Source organism: Pholis gunnellus, assembly GCF_910591455.1.
Source record: "Pholis gunnellus genome assembly, chromosome: 15".
NCBI lineage: Eukaryota > Metazoa > Chordata > Actinopteri > Perciformes > Pholidae > Pholis > Pholis gunnellus.
The window spans coordinates 2,570,493-2,595,781 of record NC_136542.1 but is presented as its reverse complement, the minus strand read 5'-3'; the positions used below and the strand labels follow the sequence as shown (position 1 = coordinate 2,595,781).

Below are 25,289 nucleotides of genomic sequence, written 5' to 3'. Positions count from 1 at the left end.
ATGCAACTTATATCTCTTTCTAAACTCTTTCCTGTTGATTTGGCCTCATTTCTAAACCTCTACATCTTAGTTTTGCCCTTTAATTAAAAATAAAACAATCAAAAACTGTGAGCATGAATTAAAACTTGTTGCATGAGTAGTTTCATGGGTGTTTACATTAGATCGGCCGATCTGAGCAGTTTAATTATTACACTGCATCATTTGGCATTATAGTATTTTCATATTTTAACTTGCAGTGGTTACACATTTGTCATTTATTATGTTGTGACATGAAACAGTTTCAAAGTACAACAACGAGGAAAATGATCAGAAAGTATACATTTTATATTTTAGGGGATTCCGTTTTATGTTCTATAAACTCGCACTAGTTTGGCAGCACTAAGATTTAAATAAAAAAGAACATTATAAAATATTAAAATGACAAAAATTGCACAGCAGCAATTGACAGTCCCGTTCAGATCCACTTCTCACTCAAGCATTGAAGTTTACGATTACACGCGAAGGCATCAAAACACACGCCTTCCACCGTGTTAATTTGCGACTTGATGCTTTTTGTTCCTCCATCGGGACCCGTAGTGTCACAGTCACTAACTTGTGATCAAACCAGAATTACACAGTAACTGAAGTATTTCATGTTCTTAACTCATGAAAATATTTCCGAGAAGATTACATCCGTTTCTTAAATGTGAAAAATGATCATGTGAGCAGACAAGACGCGTTTTAAGGGCAAAATAGAGTCCTTTAATTGTAATGATGAATGTTTTACTTAACGTTATATCACTGGTTGGGTTTGGTTTTCAGCCCACACCTCGTCCTTTCCCACAGTGTTGCCCTTTTTTTCAGCCATTATCTTTCTGCTATTTACACACTTCTTTGAAACTGCTTGTTTACTCTGTTGGAGGTGATAACGGGTGAAATGAATCATACTCAAGGTTTGCAGTTGATTTGGATCAGACATTTTGTATCTACAGCTGATTTCACCCTCAAGTAAACAACAGAAACCAGTTCATCCGGTTGGATGAGTCGCCCTCCCCAAGAAAATGTGCAGAGTAAGAGAACAGCACAAACCACACAAACACAAGTTCATACAATCAACTGTTATTTTATATTTTTTTGCATTTTACAATTCAAGACTGTAGCATTAACATGCATTATCCTAAAACATACTCAACACCACACTACCGATAAAACAAATCAATTCTTAAAATCAAAAAGAATAATTGAATAGCAAATGATTTTTTATAGTATTTACATTTTTTTTTCTTTAAATTCAACTCTAAAAACCTCTTAAGTCCATCGATCAAGTGAAGGAAAGTTAATGATTTAAGCGCTCTAGAGCACAAAGCCTCAAACATGATATGAAGCAAGCTAAATTATCCTGTGGTTTCATGACGCTAGCTTCACACCCATAACTCCAGCAGATACATTTCAAATCAAGTAAAAATAAAAACAAGAATAAAACAATAAATTATACTACCTCTGGGTGTAAAAATGGGACTTGAAATAAAGCTTCCCACTTTAAATTTGTCATAATTCCTGCAGGTGTTAATTTAAAAACCAACATAAGTTTAGCTGTGATGTCCGTCGGTCTGAACATCTGGGCACATCTGTTAGTGAGCAGCAGCCTCGGGGGTCAGTCCTTCACAAATCTATGACTGCAGCTGTCAACTTGATTGTCGTGATAAAAGAAAAATAAGATATTCATGTCTCAAGAAGAGATTAAACCTGCAAGTGGTGTCAGTTTTAAACGCGTTCAAACCCCAAATAATGAATTGGGAAGACTGTAAAAAGTGAAATTTGGACTATTGTGTCTCCGGGCGACAGCCCGACTGTCTTCACTGCTGAATCAGATTAAGGCACTCGAGACAACCTGCAGGATCTCTCAACATAACAAACTATAGAGTCACAGTTCAACAGGCGGAGAGCTCCGTACAGACCAGAGCTCTTTACAGATTGTGCTCAACAGAAAAGCGTTGACGAGTTTTGGCATCTGAGAGAATAAAAAGGCAAAATGCAAGGAATGCATTTTTTTTGTTTTAGGTTTTTTTTTGTTTTGTTGTAAACGTTATACGAGCCATCAGGCGCACAGATTCCGGCTCACTGCTTATGCTTGCTTGCTTGCTTGGCAAATGAAATGCACAGATAAAAAACAATCAAATTAAGTCGACAACGCTCAGCCTCTCTTCATTCCCAAAACGGTTTTGACCGCTGAAAAGAGCGAAATCGCTGATCTCAGAGCTGCTGCAGCCGCCTCGCTCTACATGTCTTCTATCCAAACCCACACCTGAACCGGAGAGAGCTTCATTTATTTGGTGCAACACTTTCCTTCTTGGCGGCTCCGGGCTCGGCCTTCTTCCCCTGGGCTGTGGCGGTGGCGCCGGCGGCTGTCTTCTGGGCGTTGTCTTTGGCTGTGCTCGGTGCGGCGGTGGCGGCGGAGGAGGACTTGGAGGCCTGCGTGGGCTTTGAGGTAGTGTTGGAAGGATGTCGCCGACGCCTCCCTTCATCCCCAGCCGAGGATGAGTGACATCTCCTCCTGCCTCCCTCCTCTCCCATCGGGGGCTGCGGACACAAAGGTCAGAGGTCAATACAGGCCAATCAGACGATGATAGAAAAACATCCTGCTTCTAGACCCCTGATCCGTCGTCCACATCCATTCAAACAGATCTACTTTCGTACCCGTTTACAGAAACAGTTTTGAAGCTTTGAGTTCGGCAACGTCGCCATCTTGGATTACGGCCGTCGCCATGTTGTTTTTTTCCACAGCTAATGAACAGAAGTGACCATATGTGGACTGAGGAGGAGTGACGTAGAGACGACGTATATGTCTCTGGTAGAAACCCGTCAATCACTGTGTAGCCCCGCCCTAAAGCATCCCCTGCTTTATGGTCTGTTTGACTCTAAATGGACCATCATTTACTAAATGAACATCATGCTGTATTGAAGAAGACTTGAAACTAGAGATTGAGACCATAAACTCATGTTTACAATGTTTACTGAGGTAATAAATCAAGAGAGAAGTAGAGTCATTTTCTCATAGACTTCTATACAACCAGAGGAGTCGCCCCCTGGTGGACATTAGAGAGAATGCCGCTTTAAGGCACTTCGGCATCGGCTTCACTCGGCAGAACCGGATTATCTCTGTAGTTCGGGAACTACATTTTACAACCCTCAACTCCAAACTGTCCAGTCGTCAACTTAAACAAAAGGCAATCCAACATACTGTAGTTTGGAGATTCTTTTCTAAAAACATACATCTGTGATACTTCATGTCAGTTCTGTTCTCCTGAGACGTGGAGACTCACCACCACCCTGAAGTCCTCCAGGTTCTTGAACTGGGAGAGGTGTTCCTGCAGCTTCGGGTCGATGGGCTGTTTCTTCATCTTAGAGTATTTCAAGAAGGCCCAGAACTTCTCAAGTCCATACAGCTGACCTGCAGGAGGACCAGACAGCACAACGCACAATGATTCAGTACAAATTCACAGTTCTTTGTCAAATACCACCTTCATCATCTGCAGCACATTTAGTTTTCTCTGAAACTTTCTCTTCACTTTGTAAAATCAGTGCTTTTGCGTACTCGTAAACTGCAGTAACGAGTACGGTTGAGGTGGGAACTTTCTATGGGAATTAACAGGAGATGACGGGACTAAAATGGGAATATAAAGCTTATTTCATATGCAGATAGAAACAAATATTTTTTATCACATCATAAACACAAATCTATTATTCTAATAGCGTTAAAGATGCCACACACAGCTAGCAAGTTAACGGGGAAAGGTAACCAATTTCTAAAAAAAGGTTTTGTTATATATATATAAAAAGGGAGCGATTTCAGCCGTGATCCCTTTATACGAGTAGACACTTTCTTATTTATCAGATAAAAGCTTTGAGATAAGAACACGTCTTAATTAGTGCTTTGATAACCTCCGCTGCTTGTGACTCAGGAGCACAGTATCTGGCTCGTGACCGCGGTCACACGTGTGCCGGTCGGTCCGTGGGTAACTTCAGTGTTCGCTTCATCTCTCTGACAGATCACGTTCGAATAGGAACCGAAATAACTCGGCTGGAAATAAGTGGCTGCTGCAGTCTTAACGGGCGATCCCCCCCGCTCCGCTTCACCGAGTCGCTCGGTGTCGGAAACCGTTTGCAAAATCGACTTTAATCCAATTTTTCTTTTCCCTCTTTCCACACATTCGGCTTAGAGGGGGGAGAGGGGGGAGTGAACTTTTAAAATCGGGTCAAAGCAGGTTTACAGGACAGATTGTGATATTTCAGCATCTGTAAGCTTCTAATTATATAAATATGTCCTGTGAATCAGTTTCACTTTGTTTCAAGGTAATACAGTCCTTGTTGGTTAGATTTAGGATTTGAAGTATTAATAAATATGTTATAACACACTGTAAACATTTTCATAAATATTAACTGTTTGCACACATGCAAAGCAGTTTATAAATCTATTTAGAACTACTGATAGTTATATATGATCATGACTATGTTATCAAACAATCAACTGTTTATCCACAGGAGATACTTCATGTGTTTTAATCCCTGAACATTTCATTTAGCACAGAACTCTACAGCTCTGTCATTATTTATGTCCATTGGCTGTATTTTTATTTCCTTCATATGATAATTTACAGAATTATTGTTTATTGTGTGAACCAAACTAAATCACATTCCTTGTATGTGAATGAACTACTTGGCAATAAACCGTATTCTGATTGTTTTTTTGGGGGGACGTTTACAAATTGTGGATTATGCAAATATCACATTATGGGCAAACAAAGTTTGTGTCTCCATACTGTAACAATGAGCAGTTATTTTATTCTGAAAATCCTGGTGAGCCAGTGAGCGTTGAGGTGACGTTCAGGACCACTTGGTCACGTTCTGGTTCTAATTACCTCTCTCAAAGTCCTTGAGGGTCTCCTCCTGGAAGTCCTTGAACAGATCCAACCTGAATCTCTTCTCCAAACCGTAGCTGTAGTATCTGAAGAGACACTCCAGTCCGTACCTGCAGAGGAGAAAAACTAATATTTACCTGCACTCTGACCACAGACACCAGTCAACAAACGGACACAAGTGTGTCTACATGGACGGGAGGTGATGCGTTACGTTACGTTAGCTGGCTAGCAGCTTCCTTTAGCATATCGTTAGCTTTTTTACTTCTGATGATTGTGTTCATTTGTGCAGATTAACTTGATGAAATTGTTTGCCACAGAGCTTATTTTCTGCAATAATCCAAAATCCAATGTGAGAATCTCGTTGGAGGAAACCAGTGCGATGCTAACTTCGTTATACAAGAATAATTCATCTCTGCATGACTATAACACGGTGACTGAACTACATCGGGGGAATGTGAAAGACGTGTGGAAACAAGCCGATATGTGAACAGGTGTGACCGCCACGAGCACGAGCACACCTGTGTCGCTTCTCACGAAAACAAAGTTTGGAGACCTCCTCAGGGATTCCTCCTGATCATAGAGGGTGAGTCAGACAGTCGTGTAGTAAGAAAACCACAACGGCTTCAACACAACAAGTTGTGAAGTGTGAATTTTGCTATTAGCAGCTATTTTCCTCCCATGGGCCTCCGACAATCTCACAGATTATTAATGGTGTTAATGTCGCTGACAGACGGGTCGACCGGTTTAATTCAGACGAGCTGATGGGGCTCGTTACAGTGTCAGTGGATCGGCTGAAGTGGGAGATCCAGGGCGTTGTGAGCACCATCCAGACAAGAATGTGGGTTTGGCAGCTGATATAAAACCGCTTGTGAACAGAACAATGTTACAGCCGCCCCTCCCCTGTTGACAGCTCAGATGCCAGGTAACGACAAACACGCCGTCTGCAGCCGCTGATGGACCGGGAGCCCAGCAGTAAGTCAAGTTTACACAGAGAGGAATAAATAAAAGCCTCTCTGCACTGTTTGCAGGTCAAACCATAAAACACAGCGATATCTCTGCACGTCTTTGTACCCATGAATCTCATACCGAGACTGACTTCACAGCTGAAAGGTTCTTTAGGGCCTCAAGAGATAAGAGACACTTGTCTTGAGGGCTCCTTTCACCAAAATTCTTTTGTTTTTTTATGTTAAATTCAATACAAACAGTAAACAGACTTCCTTCCTCACATTCTGACGAACCATCGGCTGTTTACACAGAAGTTAGAGCAACTAAAGGAGGTAAATATAGAAAGACAGACACCAGTGACAAGCTACCAAATGAAGCACATTATACTTATTTATTTACATTATTTTATTCTATTTAAGTTGAACATTTTTATTCTATTTTATTTCTCACTTAATTGTAAGTTGTATCTATTTTATTCGTGTTTAGTTCACGCCGTTTTACTTCCGTTATTATAGCTTTTTAATCCATTGTCATCATTCTATTGTCTCGCTTGCATTGATCTCAACTTAATGAATAACTTCTGTTGATTAACTTGTTCAATCTTACTTTTCAGTGTTTTCATTCGTCTGTGAAACACTGCACTGACCTGTATGAAAGGTGCTATACTAATAAAGTTTGACTCATTGAATACAATTAGATTTGTCTGAGTTTGACCACTGTTGGGATAACAGAGTACAATATATATAACATAGGTTGTTTTAATGCATAACCGTTAGTGACATCGTTAAACACCTAAAGTCCTCCTCACCTGTAGTTGTCTTTGGCGTCTTCCAGCGCGCGCAGTTTGAACTCCTCGTACATCTTCCTGTTGAAGTTGTCCCTCAGGAAGAAGGACCAGAACCTGAACAGAGTGTTCATCTCCTGAGACTGACCGACGCCCAACCGTTTCCTCTCTGGAACGAAACAAAAAAAAAAGCATCGACTCCGTCACCAGAGAGCACGAAAGACGATCTTTGCGATTACAAACACTCGTGCGATCCATCGACTACATGCGGGTGAATCTGTCCTCCGTACCGTTGAGGCACCGTCGCAGGTACTTGTGGTATCCCTGCTGAGTGAAGCCGTTGTCCCTCAGCAGCTCGTGGGATGGATGCCAGAATTTGGGCAGAGAGTGGGGGGTGCAGCCGTAACTTCCCGACAGCGGAGCTCCTTCTGACGGGGAGGCGTTGGAGCTGCTGTAGTTGGAGGAGAGAAGATGTTTGAGTGACAGCTCCTATTAAAATCTATCTAATCCCATAGAGGCTGATTGGTATTTACTGTATCAATTAAGCCTTTTAGACCCTGTAGTCTACAACCAGAGGAAGCGAGTCGCACCGGATGTCCCTAAAGTAGCACAAACCTCTCTCAAAGCGCACCGCTACGCTCCCAGAATGCATTGCAGCACAGTTTACATAAACAAGGAAATGGGAAGCGTGGAAATGACTGGGAAACAAAACATAACCTGCAGTTACCGCTTATCGCCACAAGAGAAGGAACGCGGAGATCTTTAAGATTGTAACTTAAATTATTTTTAGCTACTTATCGAGTGATTCCTGTCTATTACACACTGTGCACTGTGAGGTTGTGTTATGGAGGAAAAAGGAAGATATCTTGTCTTTACTTGCAGAACTTCACTTTAAATGACTCGGGGCTAAAACCATTTGTGGAATGTAAAGGACTTCAGCATCTTGTTTTGTTAAAATGAAGTGCGTATTAATGCAGAGAAGTGACTAAAGGTTAAACAGTTAAAGAAGGAAGTGATCCGTTCTTCTTCTTCCCCAGTTTATAACTGAAACATCAAGTGAAAAGCAGCATCTTTACAGTCATGAAGGAAAACCAGACCTGATGGACGAAGAGCGCGGCCGGTGCTCGCGAGAGTCCATCACCCAGCCGATGTGGGCTTCCTGAGGAGGGTTGGAACTGTGGCGGGTCTTCTTCTTCCTCGGCGTCTGCGACGGGAAACCACAAACAACAGATTCATGTTACAAAGAGCCGTTTAACCAGGAGAGGACCGAGATTAACCTCTGACCTTTTAGCTACAGAATGCCCCGGATAACTGGCATACTGGCATTTAAGTGCAGCTGAGTTGAGGCATTGTTGGCTACTCTTGTAAGTGGACACCTCAGAGATGGTATCAGGTGAAAAGAGGCCTGTAAACTCCATTTGATGCTCGTGAAAACAGAAGTATTTGCAACTGTTTGTGTTTAACAACCATGTAAACAGGCACATGCAAAACAGAGAACCGGTCGGCAGCGGCTGCCAGTCGTAAAATGCAAAGAGAGCTTCTTCAGTCTAGAGTCTGCGGTCAATAACTGCACAAACATTCAAATTAGATAGCAGGGAAATGTCAGCAGGCCTTAAACCGGGAATCGCTGTATATTTAAAACTGGGTCTGTCCACGGTGGACCGGTCTCTGCTGGAGGATCTGGGGTCTGTTCACGGTGGACCGGTCTCTGCTGGAGGATCTGGGGTCTGTCCGCGGTGGACCGGTCTCTGCTGGAGGATCTGGGTCTGTCCACGGTGGACCGGTCTCTGCTGGAGGATCTGGGGTCTGTCCGCGGTGGACCGGTCTCTGCTGGAGGATCTGGGGTCTGTCCACGGTGGACCGGTCTCTGCTGGAGGATCTGGGGTCTGTTCACGGTGGACTAGGTCTGGTTTCACCAGAATCCGACCCGGTGGCTCCGATGACGAGCTTTAAGAATAACTCTATAGAAACAGACCATCTTCTGTCTGATGGTCTCTTTACTGATGGAGGTCTGATTGAGGATCAGGACTAAACTGAGACCTCTAAGTAACGTCTTCTTTCAGACTAGAGACCTGATGTTGATCTGTTGGTTACTTCTGTAATCGGTCCGACATGAACCGGCGTCTCTTCCCCCTGGACTCACCTGTCCATCGATGGTGCCGCTCTCCTTCATGACGGGGTAGAAGCGCGGCGTCTTGTTGGGGTCCTGGCGTCCGGGGGTGCGAGGCGTTCGGGGGGTCCGGGGTTGGAGCGCCACGGGCGACTCTGGGACCGTTGTAGGCAAAGAGCGGGACAACTCTGCTCCGCTGTCCACTGAGAAGAGAAAACGTTGTTTAAACACAGAGTTAAGATTTAAAAGCAAAGCAACCGTTTGATAATCGGCTTATTGTTTGTTTTTAATCTATATATTGACTTTAAGTATACTAATACACATATTCCTTTTATAATTAAGTTTAATAGATGTTGAAATATATCAAAGGCAGCAAACCTGGCATGAGAGGAGGCGAGACTTCCTGTTTGGGGTCAGCGGGCGCTTTGGGGGTCAGAGTTTGAAACTCGTCTTGACTGATGACGTTCAGCTTCTTGAAGTTCTCCACTTCCTGCTGCAGATCACAGGTACAAATACAACAACTCATTGTACTACACAAAACACAAGTTTATTTGACCGTTAGAGTTAAGTTTACATTGACCACTTTATCATTTAATTCTAATTATTTCTCTGTAAAGGCACTTCAACACGTGAAATGTTTTTTAAATCGTGATAATATTCTTTATTACGTTAGGTGGTGAAAAATACAGTTTCCCTTTATTTTAATTGTTAAAAAACATTTTGTTGTATTTCTTTGGTTTTATTGGATAGTTGTCGACTGATTTTTTGCTCATTTTGTGTCGTTATTTGTGTCGTTTTTCTGAATTAAGTTAGTTTAGTTTACATTTAGTTTAATCTAATCTGTTCTGGTTTGAGGGAATGTTCATTGAATAATCTCTTGACAAACTTCTTCATTATCTGGATTTCATGCAGTGTTGTGTAAATTAAAGCAGCGCTCCTGGTGATGGACTCTGCTGTTTGCACTGATAACATGGTGGTAAGAATACGTGCTGTGCCAGCGGCTGCAGCTCGTGTGACACACAGCAGATGTGCAGCGTACTTTGAACCTTACACGTCGGCGTCAGAAAATAAATGAATCCAGGTGACCGTGTGCGCGTGTGCGTGTGCGTGTGCGTGTGCGTGTGCGTGTGCGTGTGTGTGTGTGTGTGTGTGTGTGTGTGTGTGTGTGTGTGTGTGTGTGTGTTCAGACGTGACATTTCCCACATGTGGCGACATCAATGACGACCTTTGAGCCGACAACAAAAACTCCAACAACCATAAAATAAATAAAAAGTTATTTAATGAATTGCCTTTAAACAGTTTCACATTTTATCAGGACGAATGGTTTTTACTAAATCCTGCCGACTGTGCAGTTTTGAAGCACTGGCAGCTTGATTTATTAACTTTACTTATTTTCAGAGGGACAAAGTGTTTCTCTGCTTTAGGCTGGAGTTTCTATTAAAATACAACTTTTAAAACACACAATACGCTGTAATAATATTATGTGTTGTATGTAAGAAGTTTATTTTAATAAAAATGTTCTGGATTAATAAAACTCTCGTGGCGTAATCATCTTAATCTCTCTTCTTCAAATACTGAAATCAACAATCGGATTGTTTATTTCATGAAAGATACCTTTAAAATGTTTATATTCTTTACTTTTACAACTTCACACTTCCTCAACTAACGGTGAACTTTCACTCGACTAAAAGAGGAAACAAAAAGTCAGATTTTGTTCCATTTTCTCCAATCAGAAGGAACTAAAATGAAGGAAATGTTTGTGTTAATCTGCTGATTAATCTCGATCCAGATTGCGTAACGTTGTGCAACATATAGACGGTGTTTCTGCTGACGAAGCAGCTTCGCTGGTCTGTGGAGGCAGCTGTGGGACACATGTGGTCTGAGAGCTCGTATAGTGGGCGATAAATAGGACTTTATTTCTGTCCCTCTGCACAGCGAGAGATTCAACAGCTCTGTCACAAAGTCTTGATGTCAAAGTGTTTCAGAGGCGTCGGAAGACTTAAGCTGCACATTTCAACACCAGAGCAACAAGAACTTAAAGTTTACGGGATGAGCTGTGGATAAAAGTTTAACAGAATTGTGAAATCAGTGCAAATATCTGAGGTGAGATTTTGAGTCTTGAGTCTAAACTACAGATGATCTCAAGAGAATATCTTCTCTAGAATCCTCCTGCTGCCACAAAGTTTAAAGATCTCCGATCAGTGTTGTGAAAGCGACTGCACTGACGCAAGAGTCATACAAATTTAGTTTTTCTGGACGTGTTTTGGCCTCAAACTGAAATAGAGATGAAGAACGTTGTGTGTGTTTGGGCCCTTTGACCCACTGAGGGCAACAACATGGCAGCTCATTCAACAACAGGAAGTGAATCACGTTTAACGACCGTTGAACATCAACAAACAACCCTCCATCTTCTCTCAGGCACTCATTACTCTCCCTCCTTTTCTCACCCAACAGAAATGATTGTTTAGCTCTCCATGAGTCAGTTTAAGTGTTTAACTTCATACTTCTAACCCACCACATGTCAGTGTTATAAAAATAAAAATGTCAAGAAAATGTTAAAAGAAGAAATGTAAAGAATTGGCCAGTAGGGTCGTAAATCTACATCTTAAATCTACGAGGACTTCTAATCCAGCGCTGGTCATTTTCCCTCCATGTTTGTTTCTTACCTTGCTGCACTCGAGCGTCTCCTCTCCCTTCCACAGGTCCGTCTCGTAGTAGAACAGCCCGTCGTTGATGGCTTTGGCGAGGTCGGTGGTCAGCTTGGCGCGGGACTCGTGGTTTCCCGTCCGGTCGCCGCCGGGGTGCTTGCGCATGTGAGGAGGCGTCTGCGTGACGATGAGGATCTTGTTGACGTCCTGGTCGTTCAGCTCGTAGTCGGAGTCGTCGTCGTCGTCCGACCAGTCGGTGAACTTGTTCTTCCTCGGCGCCATCTGCTCCATCTCTTCGTCGAACAGGAAGTCCAGCTCCTCCTGGTAGGTGGCGGCCTGATGAGCGGCCGCGTGGCCGCGCGGAGAAGCATCGCTGCGCTCCTGGACGACACAGTGAGGGACATTTAACGACCAACCGCGAGGAGCACGAAACTACAGGACGGGGCGACGACTCAGAGGATTTAAAAGGAGAGTGTCGGGGAATATATGCCGAGTCCTTTTCTTTGCCGAGAGTTTGACGAGAATATCCATAAAACTCTCACGTCTGTCCGAACACTGAGCTCGTTTATAAGAATAAACTTTACAACAACAAACCCAACATGACGGTTTTATCTCAACTGCAGGAAAAGATGCAACTTGTAGTCGTTTAAAATCTAGGATTTCTGGATGAGAGACGCCGTTTCAGTAGTTTGGGATAATTTAATAATATTTATATTTTATATTTAATAATATAAACACATTTTTTGATGAATGGGTTTTGTACACTTTTGTGTTTTAAAAGTACTTAACATTCTATACACGATATCATTACTTTACATTGCTATCTTTACAACTTTTGTAATTATTGTAATAAAAAAAAACTTAGATATATATTTTACATATATATTTATTACTTGTATATACACACAATATCCTATTACAAGAAGATATATTGATAATCTTATATAATCTTGTGCTACCCAGCTATGATTAATTAATAACGGCACATTTTCTCCAACAACGAACAATATTACGATAGAAAAGAATGAATGTTTGACATAAACACGACTTATTCAGGAATGATGGTTGAAAATTAAGGTGAGATAATAAAAAAAAAAAAGAATGTACGACTGCATGAGAAAAGTGCGTCAGTAAATATGAGACATGACATGAAAGAGGAGACGAACGGACCGGAGGGAGGAGAAGAAGTGATGATGAAATACAGTAAAACTCAAAGTGAGAGGAGGAAGAACTCAACTGCAGAGAGGAAGAGGTCGGGTTGAAGCGCTGAGGGAAGAGAAGAGGCGACAACACACACATCAGCAGCAGCAGCAGCTTGCTGCCGGATGAACACAGAGACGAAGAGGACAGAGGACATGAAGAAGACGGAGGACATGAAGAGGACGGAGGACATGAAGAAGACGGAGGACATGAAGAAGACGGAGGACATGAAGAAGACAGAGGACATGAAGAGGACATGATGAGATGACGGAAGGGGATGAGGAATGGTTGAAAGACTTTAAGGTGTTTTGGACTTGGTACCTTTCCGGAGGGCTGTCGGTGGCGTTTCTCCACCTGGATCCAGACGTCGGGGTCTTTGGCTGGCAGAGCCTCCTGGCTGGAGGAGCCGATGGGTTCAGCCGAGTTCTGAGGCTCGTCACACTCGGGAGGACTCTTCTCCTTCTCGGGCGATGAAGCTGAAGGGTCATCACACATCACGCCATTAGACAACCTCCGACACAGCGTCAATGTCGGCTCATTGGTGTGTTTTTAAATGAGGAAGAAAAGATATCACACACTACTTCAGCTTCTCTTTCTGAAGCAGAAGCAGAGTTCAACACTGACCTGAGTTTGTGGAACTGAGGGTCTGTCGGGGAACAAACTCGGGACAGTTGATGAGCTGGGAGAAGTCGGTCCGGGGGGATCCCACGACGAGAGGGGTCGGGATGGGCCAGCGCTCCGGGTCGATTTTACAGCGAACCTTGTTGTCCACCAGCTCCACCTCTTTGCTGCTCTTCAGCGCCTGGAGATGTGGATATTAATTAGAGTCATTAAAAGTAAAAACACATTGACCCGCCCATCTCTGCGTCCGATTGGCTCGTGCTCATTGACTTCACTGGTTGGGTTGTAAAAATACCGTCAGAATCTATAATTACCTCATTTTAAATCATAAAATGGGCAAAAGGCATACGCATGCAGCGCTCACTGTACTGCATGTGTTAGTAATTTTTAATAATTAATAAGAAGCTCATAGATTGTGTATTTATAAGGACACGGAGAGAAACTGATCAGAGACACGTCACCGGCCGTGCGGCTACTTTTCGTGCGAACACTGTATTTGCCGCGGACAGACGACTTCTCACGGACGTTTTTAACAAATGTTTCTGAATCCTGAACCTGCGCTCTGCTGCCTCACTGGAGTCTGGATTTGTGTAAACTCTCCGCGTGGCAGCGTCGCGCCAAAAGGCGTTAATGCTCATGTTTGTTAAATATTCTGTGAAAGGCCAGAAGGCGTAGAAACATAATTCACCGTGAAGAAGCAAGACGACATGAAGTGTAACCGGTTAATCAACTTCAAACGATGACGATTAACTGTAACTCATAGATCATATTCATGGCCTTCTTTATAGCCTTTATACAAGCCCTGTGGAGAAAGAAGAAGTAATTGCATAATAAAGAAACTTAAGGTTGAATATACTGTAAACTATTTGATTTGACTGCAGAAATATTGACTCAAATGTACATTTTTAAAACCGTTTCTAAAGCTCGCTTCAGCGAGTGTAAACTAAGCTCTGAGGCTACTCGCCTGTTTATTAACACTGTACTGAACACACACAGATAGCAAGAATGAAGGAGATCGGATGAGCAGCTCTCGAGATGTGCAAAGGAGACACACACACACACACACACACACACACACACACACACACACACACACACACACACCTCCACGATGAGGCTGATATCCATGGTGAGGGCCTGAACTCTGTGGAAGCTGGCGATGAGGGAGATGGGGAGGAAGCCCTGCAAGTCCATCTTCCTCCTCAGGAAGAAGTCTCGCTCCAGGTTGTGGAGGCTGAAGTAGTATTCACTGGAAGAGGAGACGACGAGAGTTAGTGACGAACCAATAAGACCGTTAATCAGGATCACACGACTTAAAACTAATGTAAAAATGACATTTTGGTACCGAACCTCAAGTACCGTGAGTTTTAAGTTACTTTTTTGACATCTTACTTTGATCATTTCCATAAAAGGACTTAATGTCTCAAATCGGGAAGTTTCTCATCTAAGAATTAAAGAAGAAGATTATGAATCCGACATTCAATGCCAGCGTTCATTACTCAACAGTTTTATGAGTAAACACAAGATAAGAGAAGACTTTATTGATCTCTGGAGGGAATTCAGTTGTTGCAGCAGAGTGGAGGACGAAATGAGTTCAGATAAAGAGGGGAAAGTTTAATACAGGTTAAACGTAGTAATATAGTATTATATCTGGTCAAATGTAACCAAAATATCAACTTTCCTCGTTTATAAACCACTGATTTAGTTTTTTAAAGCGCAGTAAAGTCTAAATGTTGGAGTTTTTTTGATCCTCTTTTATATTTTAAATTTAATTTCCATTTAAAAAATATACAAAGCAGAAGTGACAGTGGTGTGATGTGATGCTGCCGACACACTTCAGGATTGTTTTGTGTCATTTATTACACGTTGTTTATTTTTGTGAAACAAGAACATTTAGAAGAATTATAAAGTGACAGTGAGCCACAAAAGAAGAAGTTTGTGACCGGAAAACCAGATCTGTAGATGAGAGAAGCTCTCCGACTCTCCGAGTTACAGCACTTACAGTCACACACACACACACACACACACAGTCTCACACACACACACAGTCTCACACACACACACACACACACACACACACACACACACACACACACACACACACACACACACACAGGTCTTTGCATGGAGATCAGCCTGCAGGCGGTGGGCTGTCGTTGGTTCATGTGGAGTAACGCCGGCTGAGTGAGCAGTCTGAATAACGCTGAGGGAGACGAGAGAGGAGAAGACAAGAATGTCTCCCCTCACTCCCTCACTCCCTCATTCACTCCCTCCCTCCCTCCCTCCTCCCTGAAACGCTGTATTTTCTTCTTTTTTTTTCTACATTTCCTCGCTCAGCGCTGCACATAATTCATCCTGTCCCCTCCGAAGCACTCGGGCTATATTTAGGAGTATAGCTCACCCTCCACTTCTCTGAAATGAGGCCAGCGCTGTCAGTCAGAGACAGAGGGAACGCCGCCCCCTGCAGGACGCAACGCACCCGGAGGAGCTCCACCGAGACACGTGCTGCGTTCTCTGCTCCTCGGTCTGGCTCAGCACAACAGTCACCTGTTTTGACTCTCAACTTATGAATAACGGGGTTTTCTTCCTCCTCAAAGACAATCTGCCCTTTAAACAGCATATTGAGGGTTTTATAAAGGGTTTTATAATAGAAACTAATTCTGCGATGAGGAAAACATTGAATATGGTGACGTTTTATCAACTAGAATATTTTATAAGGATGTAAAAGAGCATTCAGGATCATTTGAGCACTGAATGGTCACTCTCTCTGGTTGATGCAACCTGCTGGTTTGTTGTAAGTCTGTCGTCTCTTATCGATTATTCCGGAGAAATAAAGGTTAAATAAAAATAAAATAAAATCTTTGAAAAAGGTGGTTTCCACTTTGATCTCGTCTGAGCGTGTTGGAACGTGTTTGATGCACTTAAAGAAGCTTTTCCATCACATCTGAGGGTTTATATTAGCATTAAATATATTGTTACTGGCTGGTTGATGCTTGACTAAATCTCATAGAATGAATGTATTAAAAAAAGTTACATTCAAATGGAAGAAATTATTTCTCTATTTCCTTAGAGAGCTGTATTCCTGTGATGGTCCCTTTAATGCATACATGCACACAGTGTGTACAAAAACACACTCAAAAGTATTATCATTGATACGCAACAGATGGAAATGACAATAAACTGTGTCACTGATTCTTCATTCACTCTTTTTCTCAACCTGCAGCTATTAAAGCATCTCAGCATGAACACGAAGGATCTAAATGTCTCGTTACGTTTACTGGCTGGTTTGGAGATGGTGCAGACACGACTGTACTCACATCTGGCGTTTGATGTATTCTTTAAGAAGCTTTTCGTCCACCGAGTACATCTGGGACTTGCTGCTGCCGCCGTCGTCGTAGTAGTAAACCATGTTGTTGGCCTGAACGGAGCCGTCAGACGACGGGGCGTCCCGGAAGCTCTGAGAGTGTTCGTAGCGGCCTGAAGGAGACGTTTGAGAAACATTTAGTGAATAAGAGACAAGCACCACGTCTAGACCCTACGATGTAATGTTTTTAAGTAGAGACACAACACGAGTGTATTTGTGAGAGTATCCGGTGTAAAAGAACTATAAACTACCTCGTCCACGTCCTCTCCCGCGACCTCGGCCTTTCCCTCGGCCTCGTATTCCTCCGCGGACGCTTCCGCCGTCGCTCCGGACGCTGGCAGTGTCGTCCGCAAAGTCCCGCGGCTCTCTTCTCCAACCTGACATCAAGAAAACACGAAGAGCTCCGTCACACATCTCACGTAGTTCATCCCAAACTAGAAAGTCTGATAAAAACCTGATGAATTCTAAGAGCTCGATACAAACAAAGTACTCAAAGGTAAACACGGGGAACTCATTTCTACTACTAATAATGGCATCAGAAGACGCTTTACCTTCAATGTTCTGTATAGTTTCTGCCATCGTTCCAATTGGTTTAAACATTTTAATATTCATGCTTCACTCTGCGTGTGTACGACGACGTATCGCAGGAAGAAAAATAGATGAATTACGGAGCCGGGGAAGGAGGTAACATTCAGAGAAAAAACGAGATTTAAGTTGTAAATTTAGAAGAAAAAGCTTCACTTTGCATCCGACAACAGACGCCACCGTCGTCTCGTTGCTACTAAAGTTGTATTCTTATCGTAATGACGGAGGCCTGGAAGATACATATACGCTTATTCTTTTATGTTATGTATGAACACAATGCCTACATCAGTATGAATTGTACTTCATGTTATTCTGCCAATGAATCATCAGATAAATGTTTTCGATGTTCCTCAGTAAGGCGAAGGTCCTTTAAGATACATAAACAGGTTTTCTTTATGAACATAAATAATGTAATTCATAAATGTTGCACTGTTTTAACGGTGTGATGAGATCAATCCAACCCAGCAAAGAAAAGCGCTTCATTGACAACAAACATCTTCATCTCAGAATTTCTTATATTTTTTTGAGCAAATTTAAGACTTAATAATCTCAGAGAACAGAGTTTCTTTCTTGTAAATTTAGGACCGTTTCTCTCTGAATATTACACCACTGTTTTTAACCTCAATAGCCCAAAATTTGCCACCGTAGATGAGCGTTAGTGTGAAGACACTGGACAGACAGACGAGGTGAGCAAACACCCAAAACCAGCGAGTGAAGAAGCACAACAGAGACTGACGTGCGTGAACAGAAGACCACTTACTCCTGCTGCTATCATGCGCCCTGTTATTATGTGTGTGATTGGGCGACGCCGGGTCGAGCGAGTCGCTGGTGGGCTCCGTGTCCGGACCCCTGCCGGACGTCTTGCCGCCGTCGTCCCGGGACGCGTCCTCCATCGGCAGAGAAACCCACTTACGTTTGTTACCTAGCGGTGATTGCACACCGAAAAACAGAGCGTGAAGAGTTTTGTTCCAAAAATGAAGGGAAAGAAAACGCTGGAAATCCAGTTTGAAACAAAATAAATCACCAACGCGCGTCTCTAAAATAAAGATCGACCGGTTAGTCGGCTTCCAAACACTCACTCGGACATAAAACTCAAAATAATGGTTTTAAAAAAGGACTCGTTTCCGTCAAAGAACACCTCATCATGTTGGTAAACTGAAAATGTGGCTCTATGGTGGATGATTTCATCTCATTTTGGAACAAAACTCTCCGGTTTAGACACTCTGGAGCTGATGAAGAGCTGATGAAGAGCTGTGGTCTCTTATTAGCCTCCATGAAGATTGCTGCCTGGTTTCTTTAAATGTAGTTTTATTAAAAAGGTAGAAGCGAATCAGATGAAGTGCAACACATGAGATTATCAGAGCAGAACATGCACCAACCAACGTGATCAATATGCTTCATGCTCCCTCTGCGCAGCAATCAAGGATGCAGAACACAGATAAGCTGATTCTTAACATTTAAAAAGCCCAAAAATGATTCAATTATGTGAAGATGAATCATTTCACAGGAGAGAAGAAGAAATGCATCGTTCCAACGCTGATCTGAAGCTTCTACAATCATTACTCATTTAGAAAGGATGCTGTTTAGCGTGCTGAATAATATATATATATTTTTAATATGAGAGAGAGACGGTCCTCACCCTCGCCTCCCCTCTTCTTCAGGGCGGCGTTCTTGGCGTCCTGTCCCGCCTTGGACTCCCCGTCTTTGGGCAGCTCCCCCAGCGGGTCGGGCTGAGCCTCCTGGTTCTCTTTGCTCTCTCCTCCGTCGTGGCTGTTCTCAGACTTCCCCTCCATCCCGTCCCCCCTCTTCTCCTTCTCTCTGCGCGGGGTCGAGGCCGGCTTCTTCCCGTTGTTGTTGAGGACATTTTGTTGCTGCTGGGAGACGGACAGACCGGTTTTTAAATAAATTCTACATGTCGAACGTTTGAATTCAGTTTGTTCTGTGTCCGTTGACACATTTTAGGTTTGCGTTCTAGTTCTTGATGCGCAGACTAAACATGTAGACAATTTTACACATAATTCCAGTTAAGAAGACCGTGAAGTGTTTCTCTGCTTCACTTTAAGGGGTTCACTCGCTCTAATGGCTCTTTACTGTCACAGCAACGACGTCGACTTTTACATTTTGGTTTTCGAGCAGCGTTCTAAAAGTTTCACTATTTTTATCTCGACTTGAGGAATATCGAGACCTGAAAAAGTGACGACAAAAAGACAAAAATACTTTTTATTTTAGTCAAAAGAGAACATTCCTCAGGCTCTCCCAGACACAGGACAGCGTTTAAAACAATTATACTCGACTAAATCTTTGTTTTCGTCTCTTTGATGCATTTTTTACAACTTCAAGAAGATCTGGAACGTTATTACAGAACGTGAAATCATTTAGCAGCTAAAATCTGGACCCAAACTGTTTGATGCACATCCGGAAAACTTAGCGTGATGTTTTTATAGCAGAAATAAGAAAAGCTCTTCTGTAATCAGACCAGTCAGTTCATTAAAAGCAGCAGAAAACACTGAAGCACAAGTTTGTTGAACCTACACCCACACACACACACACACACACACACACACACACACACACCCACGTACCTCTTTGGCCAGCTCACCAGGCGTGGGCCAGTTTGTGATATCACTGAAGTCACCGGACTGTAAAACATTGAAAGAGAAACAAACATCAACAACAAGGAACGATCATTTCACAAGTCGGCTGGACTCATTCTGATCATTCCAACGTTTAACGTTTCCTTCTGGTCGGAGGAGGAGGACGCCACCGCTCCGACCGTCTGGAAACAAACAACGAACGATAAACCGGCAGAGTTTCCACCTCTGAGAATGTTGAACATTTGGACAGCCTGATACGAGATCAAGGTCAGACGGACGAGGGTCAGAGCTGCACAGGGAGTGAAGAACTGCAGTACTGATATTTAAATCAGCGTTCTACCACAGCTGTTCTTCTTCTGTGGTGGAACACGTTGTGTTCCCAAATCACAAAAGAAGAAAGGAGGGGTTTGAATCTTGTATTCTTAGTAATATAGGCTCTTTAAAATATATGTAGGGAAAAGGGCATTTATAACTGTTGGATTTTTATTTATTTTTTAATACAAAAATTTAAAAAGTTCTAATCCTTAATTTCCAACCGAAATTGACATCAATAACTTCCTCTGCCTCGACACAAGGGGGCGATTTTCATGAATAAAACAGTCATAATTGCTTCAACTAATTAAGTTGAGCAAAACAGGCAGAGTTGCGCGTACATTTTCAAACTTTATTGCTCCTTTCAAACTTAACAAAGGCAGCGCTGACCAGATCAACTCTGTCCCTTCTTAATTTTCACAATAAAAGCCTAAGATAATATCCTCCGTGTATACATGCTTAAATTCTGTGTTTTTAATTATTATTTAACACTTAATTTACAGCTATGACGTGGAGTTTGTTTACTTTCACCGTTTGTATTTTTGGGCTCTAACTAATGTGTTGAATTAGTTTCCAACGGCGTTTTCATTTTTAAGTGTTGTAAATATTACAAACTAACTCTTCTTCTTCTTCTTCTTCTTCAGCGTGTTTGGCGGCTATTGTTACATATTTTAGTAATTCCACCACCTGTAGGAATAATGTGAAAGAGAACATTTTACAACTTAATTCAAAAAATAAACTCATCAAAGCGGAATTAGACAAAACATATCATAATAAAACGAGAGGACCGGGAGATAAATCAATAATATAGTTTAGGTGTTTGAACGCGCTGCATTTAAAACCAAACAAACGAGTTCATACAGTTTATGTTTCACAGACAGTTGGTCTCATATGTGACATAATATCTTTATCAAAAATACATCCATGTTAAAATAACTGCTAGAATCCACTTTGTTTGAAAGTTAACATTAATAAAGTCACATTAAAAAAGTACTTAAACTGGAGCATCAAAGAGCTGATACGCTCAGATCCTCAGAATAACATTCTGTGTTCATTCAAACTCAGACATTGTTAATACTCGTCGGTTCCTCTTCAAACAATTAATATAAAACAACCGCGGTGGAAAAACTAGTTGAGCAAACTGAAGAGCCAACTTAAACCAGCTGTCAGCTTCACATCCTGCATGTCGCTGCCTGGAAGAAGAGACTCCAACATGTTGGTTTATCTACAGGTGAGACCCGGGGACGCCGTCACGCACGACTTATTATTAGTCTAACTAAAGGCTGAATTAAAACATAAATGTACGCTCAAGATGAGACATTAAACAACAGATAATAGCTGATATTTAGGGTTTAATTCTATAGGATGTATTAAAGGAATTAAACCTTTCATCTGCAGTATTCAGACACAGAAAAAGTAACGAGCGTTTACCTTGCTGGACTTTCTCGTTCTGGGCTTGCTGGGACGTACGACTTTCAGGGTGTTTTGTTGATCTGCAGGCACAGAATCAAAAGGCGACATCATCACACCTGACATTTTAAAAATCAACCACAATTCAACAACCAGCCCCCCCCTCTCCACTCCAGCGAGCAGGTTGCTCAACACGGGAGCTGAGAAGTCCTCCACTCGTTCACGCTCTGCTGTGCAGCGTTGGGAGTTTTTCTGTCAGCTCAGAGTGAATCCCCCCCCCCCCCGTGTGTGTGTGTGGGGACGAAGCGACTGAACAAGTTGAGGGTGTTTTGTGTGCAGCCGGCGGCGGTATGCGGCCTGCTGCATGCTGGGAGTGGCCCGCAGCGAGCTGGCAGTGCCTATCGCTGCAGAGAGGATGGTCGGGGTTGATAAGAGACGGACGGGTGTGTGCCGACCGAGGACCGTTCACCCAAATCACAAAAGAAAAAATACTGTTTTATATATAATAAAACACATACACAAATAATAACAATAAAAGGTCTAATCCTTTTACCTCAATATCTGCTTCTGCCTCGACACAATGGTCGTAATTGCATCAACTAATTAAGTTGAGTTGCACCTAAATTTATACTTCTATCAACTGGGATGCTCTCTGAGCCGGCAGACGTCCGTCGCACAGCTCCTCTTGTAAAACGATGCCGGCGCTCTCGTCAGAGTCCAATATAGCTCCACGGTGGACGCCCCGAGCTCGGGACACACACACACACACACTCACTAACAGTCCAACAACGCCGGGTCACACGTTCACACTAGAACGAAGCGGACGTCTAAATCAGTAACTTCTTACACGAGAAGTTTTTTAAACTGTTAAACTGATCATCTGATTGATTCATTAGCTGACCAGATAGTCGTCTTATTCTACGAGTGTCTGTGTGCTTTTAAATGTGAATTATTTGTTTTAACAGTCTATTTATGTCACTTTTTGAAAGATAATAAAGTTTCTATATATTTACAGAAAATTAATCAAATGTGAAAGGGTTACTGCATCTTAAAATAAACCATCATTAAGTTAAAGGGGACTTGTAAGAAAGTGATATGGTTCATTTAGAAAGACATTCTGAAAAACACTGTATCCTACATCTCCCATGATGCAACAGTGTCTTCCATTACACCATCCATGCCTGATAAACATTCACCTCTTTCAAACTCAAACTGTGTTTTAGTTACTTCTTCGACCTCGCGTTTCCTCGTAAACGACGTTCGGAGTTGAAGGCAAAGGACACATTACTTAGAACGTCGTTATTAATTGTGCATAAGACAATAAAAGCTTCTTAAATGTGAGTGTTTTCTGGTTTATATCCTGGTGGAGTGAATATATTTGGTTTTTGGACTGTTGGTCGAACAAACAAGCGATGAGAGGACGTCGCCTCGGTCTCTGAGGAAATTACAAAAATATTTTAATCTTTTACTGGTTTCAACTGTGAGAATTTGCTGCTTTTCTTTGTTTTGTATAAAACTGTTTTATATCTTTTGTTCTCTTTGACTGGTGGTCTGATGACGTCACATTGGGCTTTATTTGTGTCTCTATTATATTATATTTATACCAAGAAAATAATCAGCTGTTGCAGCCATACTGAACAGTTTATATATCAATAGTTAAAGCCATTTATAAGGCAAAAATGGTAAAACATTCTGAGGCTCATTTAACAAATCTAACAACTATTTATTTTATGTAAAGCACTCTGATTAGATAATGTTTATTATTATTTATCCTGATTAAAGTAATAGCTACTTGGTTTTCTGTATTCCACATCATTTAAAGGTGTGTATTTCTACATTCGTCTGGAGCAGATTTGGGCTCTGTGCACGTCTAAAGGGCCCCATATCCAACAAGTAATGATCAACTCATTCCTCACAAATACTCTAATTAGATTCCTCCAAAGTAAACATCATAGTTTACGGCCCGGCCTCCTGCAAGTCGTCCAGCTGTCCGCCACCTCGTTCACTGGAGACACTGGAGAGCAGGAGGCTGGTGGGAGGACCTGCAGGAAGCCCGGCCATTGGACATGTAAAACGTGTCTCTACAGCAGCAGCTAGCCTCGGCTGTCTTTAGCTTGTTCACGTTTTTTAAAAACCACCAACACGGCGCCAACACGAGGCCGATTAAGCTTCTCGGATTGTTCTCCCCCCTCCCCACGCGCTGCATATAAACAAAAATTCGGGTGAAACAGCGCGAGGGGCTGGATGGTGTGTAGAAGTTAACAGGTAGAAAGGAAAAGTAGCAGTCAACACGTGGTGCACGCGGAGCAATCCGAGCACAGGTGGGGGGATGGTGCACACATGACCACCAGCAACACCTCGACATTCAAGTTTGAAAAACACGCTTCATTCAAACCCTTAAAAATAGCACAGATGAGGAATGACGGGACATTAAAAGTGGATTTCTTGGGCAGAGAAGCTGTCAAAACGCTGCAAACAACGAGCTTAAAGACCGCTGCTAATGGGCGTCACGATTTAGGCAATTAAATTGATTTAAATTAAACCCACCTTTCTCCGGAGGGCCGGTGTTGTTGATGTGGTTGACCGGCACCCTGCCCGTTGTCCTCTTCGTCCACGGGTTGACTTTGGGCGGAGGAGCCTCGACAACTTTCCTCTTCACCGCCTCGACCGCAGAGTCAGCAGCGTTGCTGCTTTGGTCGTTTTCTTTGTCGTTTTCTTTACATTTCTTGTGCGAGTCCGTCTCGGTGGAGCCGAGGTCGTCCGCTAGCTGCTTGTTGTTGTCCGAGGAGCCCTTCTGCAGCGGCTTCTCTTCTTCTGGCTCCGGAGGCCCTTCGGACTTGTTGTGGTTCTTCTTCTTCTTCTGCTGCTGCTCCTCCGCTCCTGTCAAACCCGAGGAGGCAACAACAACCTGGCTACACTCGACCTCCGTGGACATCCTGCTAGTTTCCTAACAGCAAGCGGTGTTAAATCCAGTGTGAATAGTTGGTCCTCGAGCTATTATCCCGGAGAAAAAAAAAGTCGCGAAATGCTCGTGGGTAAACAACTTTTTTGGGGCTGGACCTCCTCGCTAAAGCCAGCTAGCCAAGTAGCTTCTGAAGCTAACCGTTAGCTTAGCTAGCGACCATGCAGAAGATCGACGAGCTTAAATGTTGTTGTTTTCCGCACGAATCGACTGTTTCACATCAACAAGTAGTTACCTCAGAGTCTGTAGTAAACGACACGGAGCTTGGCTGGTTCACCCGCGACTTTTATGTAACTTTTTCCCCAAAAAAACGAAACTACTACAGCGACCTCCTCGCTGTCTGTGTCTCTGGTTTCAACTCCACGCTACCGAGCTAAAGAGCTCGTGCAGCCAGCTGCTGGTCTGCCTGTAAACAGTGACTCTGCTGCCCCCGGCGGCCACGCGGCGGTACTACAACTTATATATATACTACATTTTAACAGTTTCTTTTAAGTATTCAAATGAAATAAAAATAGCAATACCTCAGAGTAAAAATACTGTTACAAGAACAAGTCCTGCATTCAAAATATTAGTTCACTAATAGGACAGAAGTACAGTAAATGTATTTAAAGTATCAAAAGTAAAAGTACTCATAAAGCAGAGTGCCTTGTCAGCAGTAGTGGAGGAAGTAGCCACTCAGCTTGTTTACTTTAGTAAAAGTAGCAGTACCACAGTGTAAAAATACTCTGTTACAAGTAAAAGCCATGCACTCATTACTTAAGTAAAAGTACAGAAGTAGAAGCAACAAAATATACTTAAAGTAACAAATTAAAAGTACTCATGAAGCAGTAGTGGAAGAGGTAAGTACTCAGATATT

General features: G+C 42.6%; 1 protein-coding gene across 4 annotated transcripts; it reads right to left on the bottom strand.

The window, feature by feature from the left end:
* Positions 1-1,086: 1,086 nt before the first annotated feature.
* Positions 1,087-24,792, bottom strand: larp1b (La ribonucleoprotein 1B). 4 transcript variants are annotated; one of them, XM_079175417.1, is made up of 20 exons: positions 24,019-24,792; positions 21,493-21,554; positions 19,738-19,794; positions 18,795-19,029; positions 17,916-18,077; positions 16,822-16,947; positions 16,524-16,683; positions 14,311-14,455; positions 13,210-13,387; positions 12,907-13,061; positions 12,623-12,703; positions 11,404-11,766; positions 9,116-9,230; positions 8,771-8,940; positions 7,725-7,831; positions 6,918-7,078; positions 6,652-6,796; positions 4,899-5,008; positions 3,303-3,430; positions 1,087-2,559 (listed from the first exon to the last, which is right to left on the bottom strand). In XM_079175417.1, exons 1-20 carry the CDS (start codon positions 24,404-24,406, stop codon positions 2,302-2,304), a joined length of 3,306 nt encoding a protein of 1,101 aa, XP_079031543.1. In that variant the 5' UTR covers positions 24,407-24,792; the 3' UTR covers positions 1,087-2,301. The 4 variants fall into 4 exon arrangements, with proteins under 4 accessions (XP_079031543.1, XP_079031544.1, XP_079031545.1 ...); XM_079175418.1 differs by having other exon boundaries at positions 18,795-19,026; XM_079175419.1 differs by lacking the exon at positions 12,623-12,703.
* Positions 24,793-25,289: the final 497 nt, after the last annotated feature.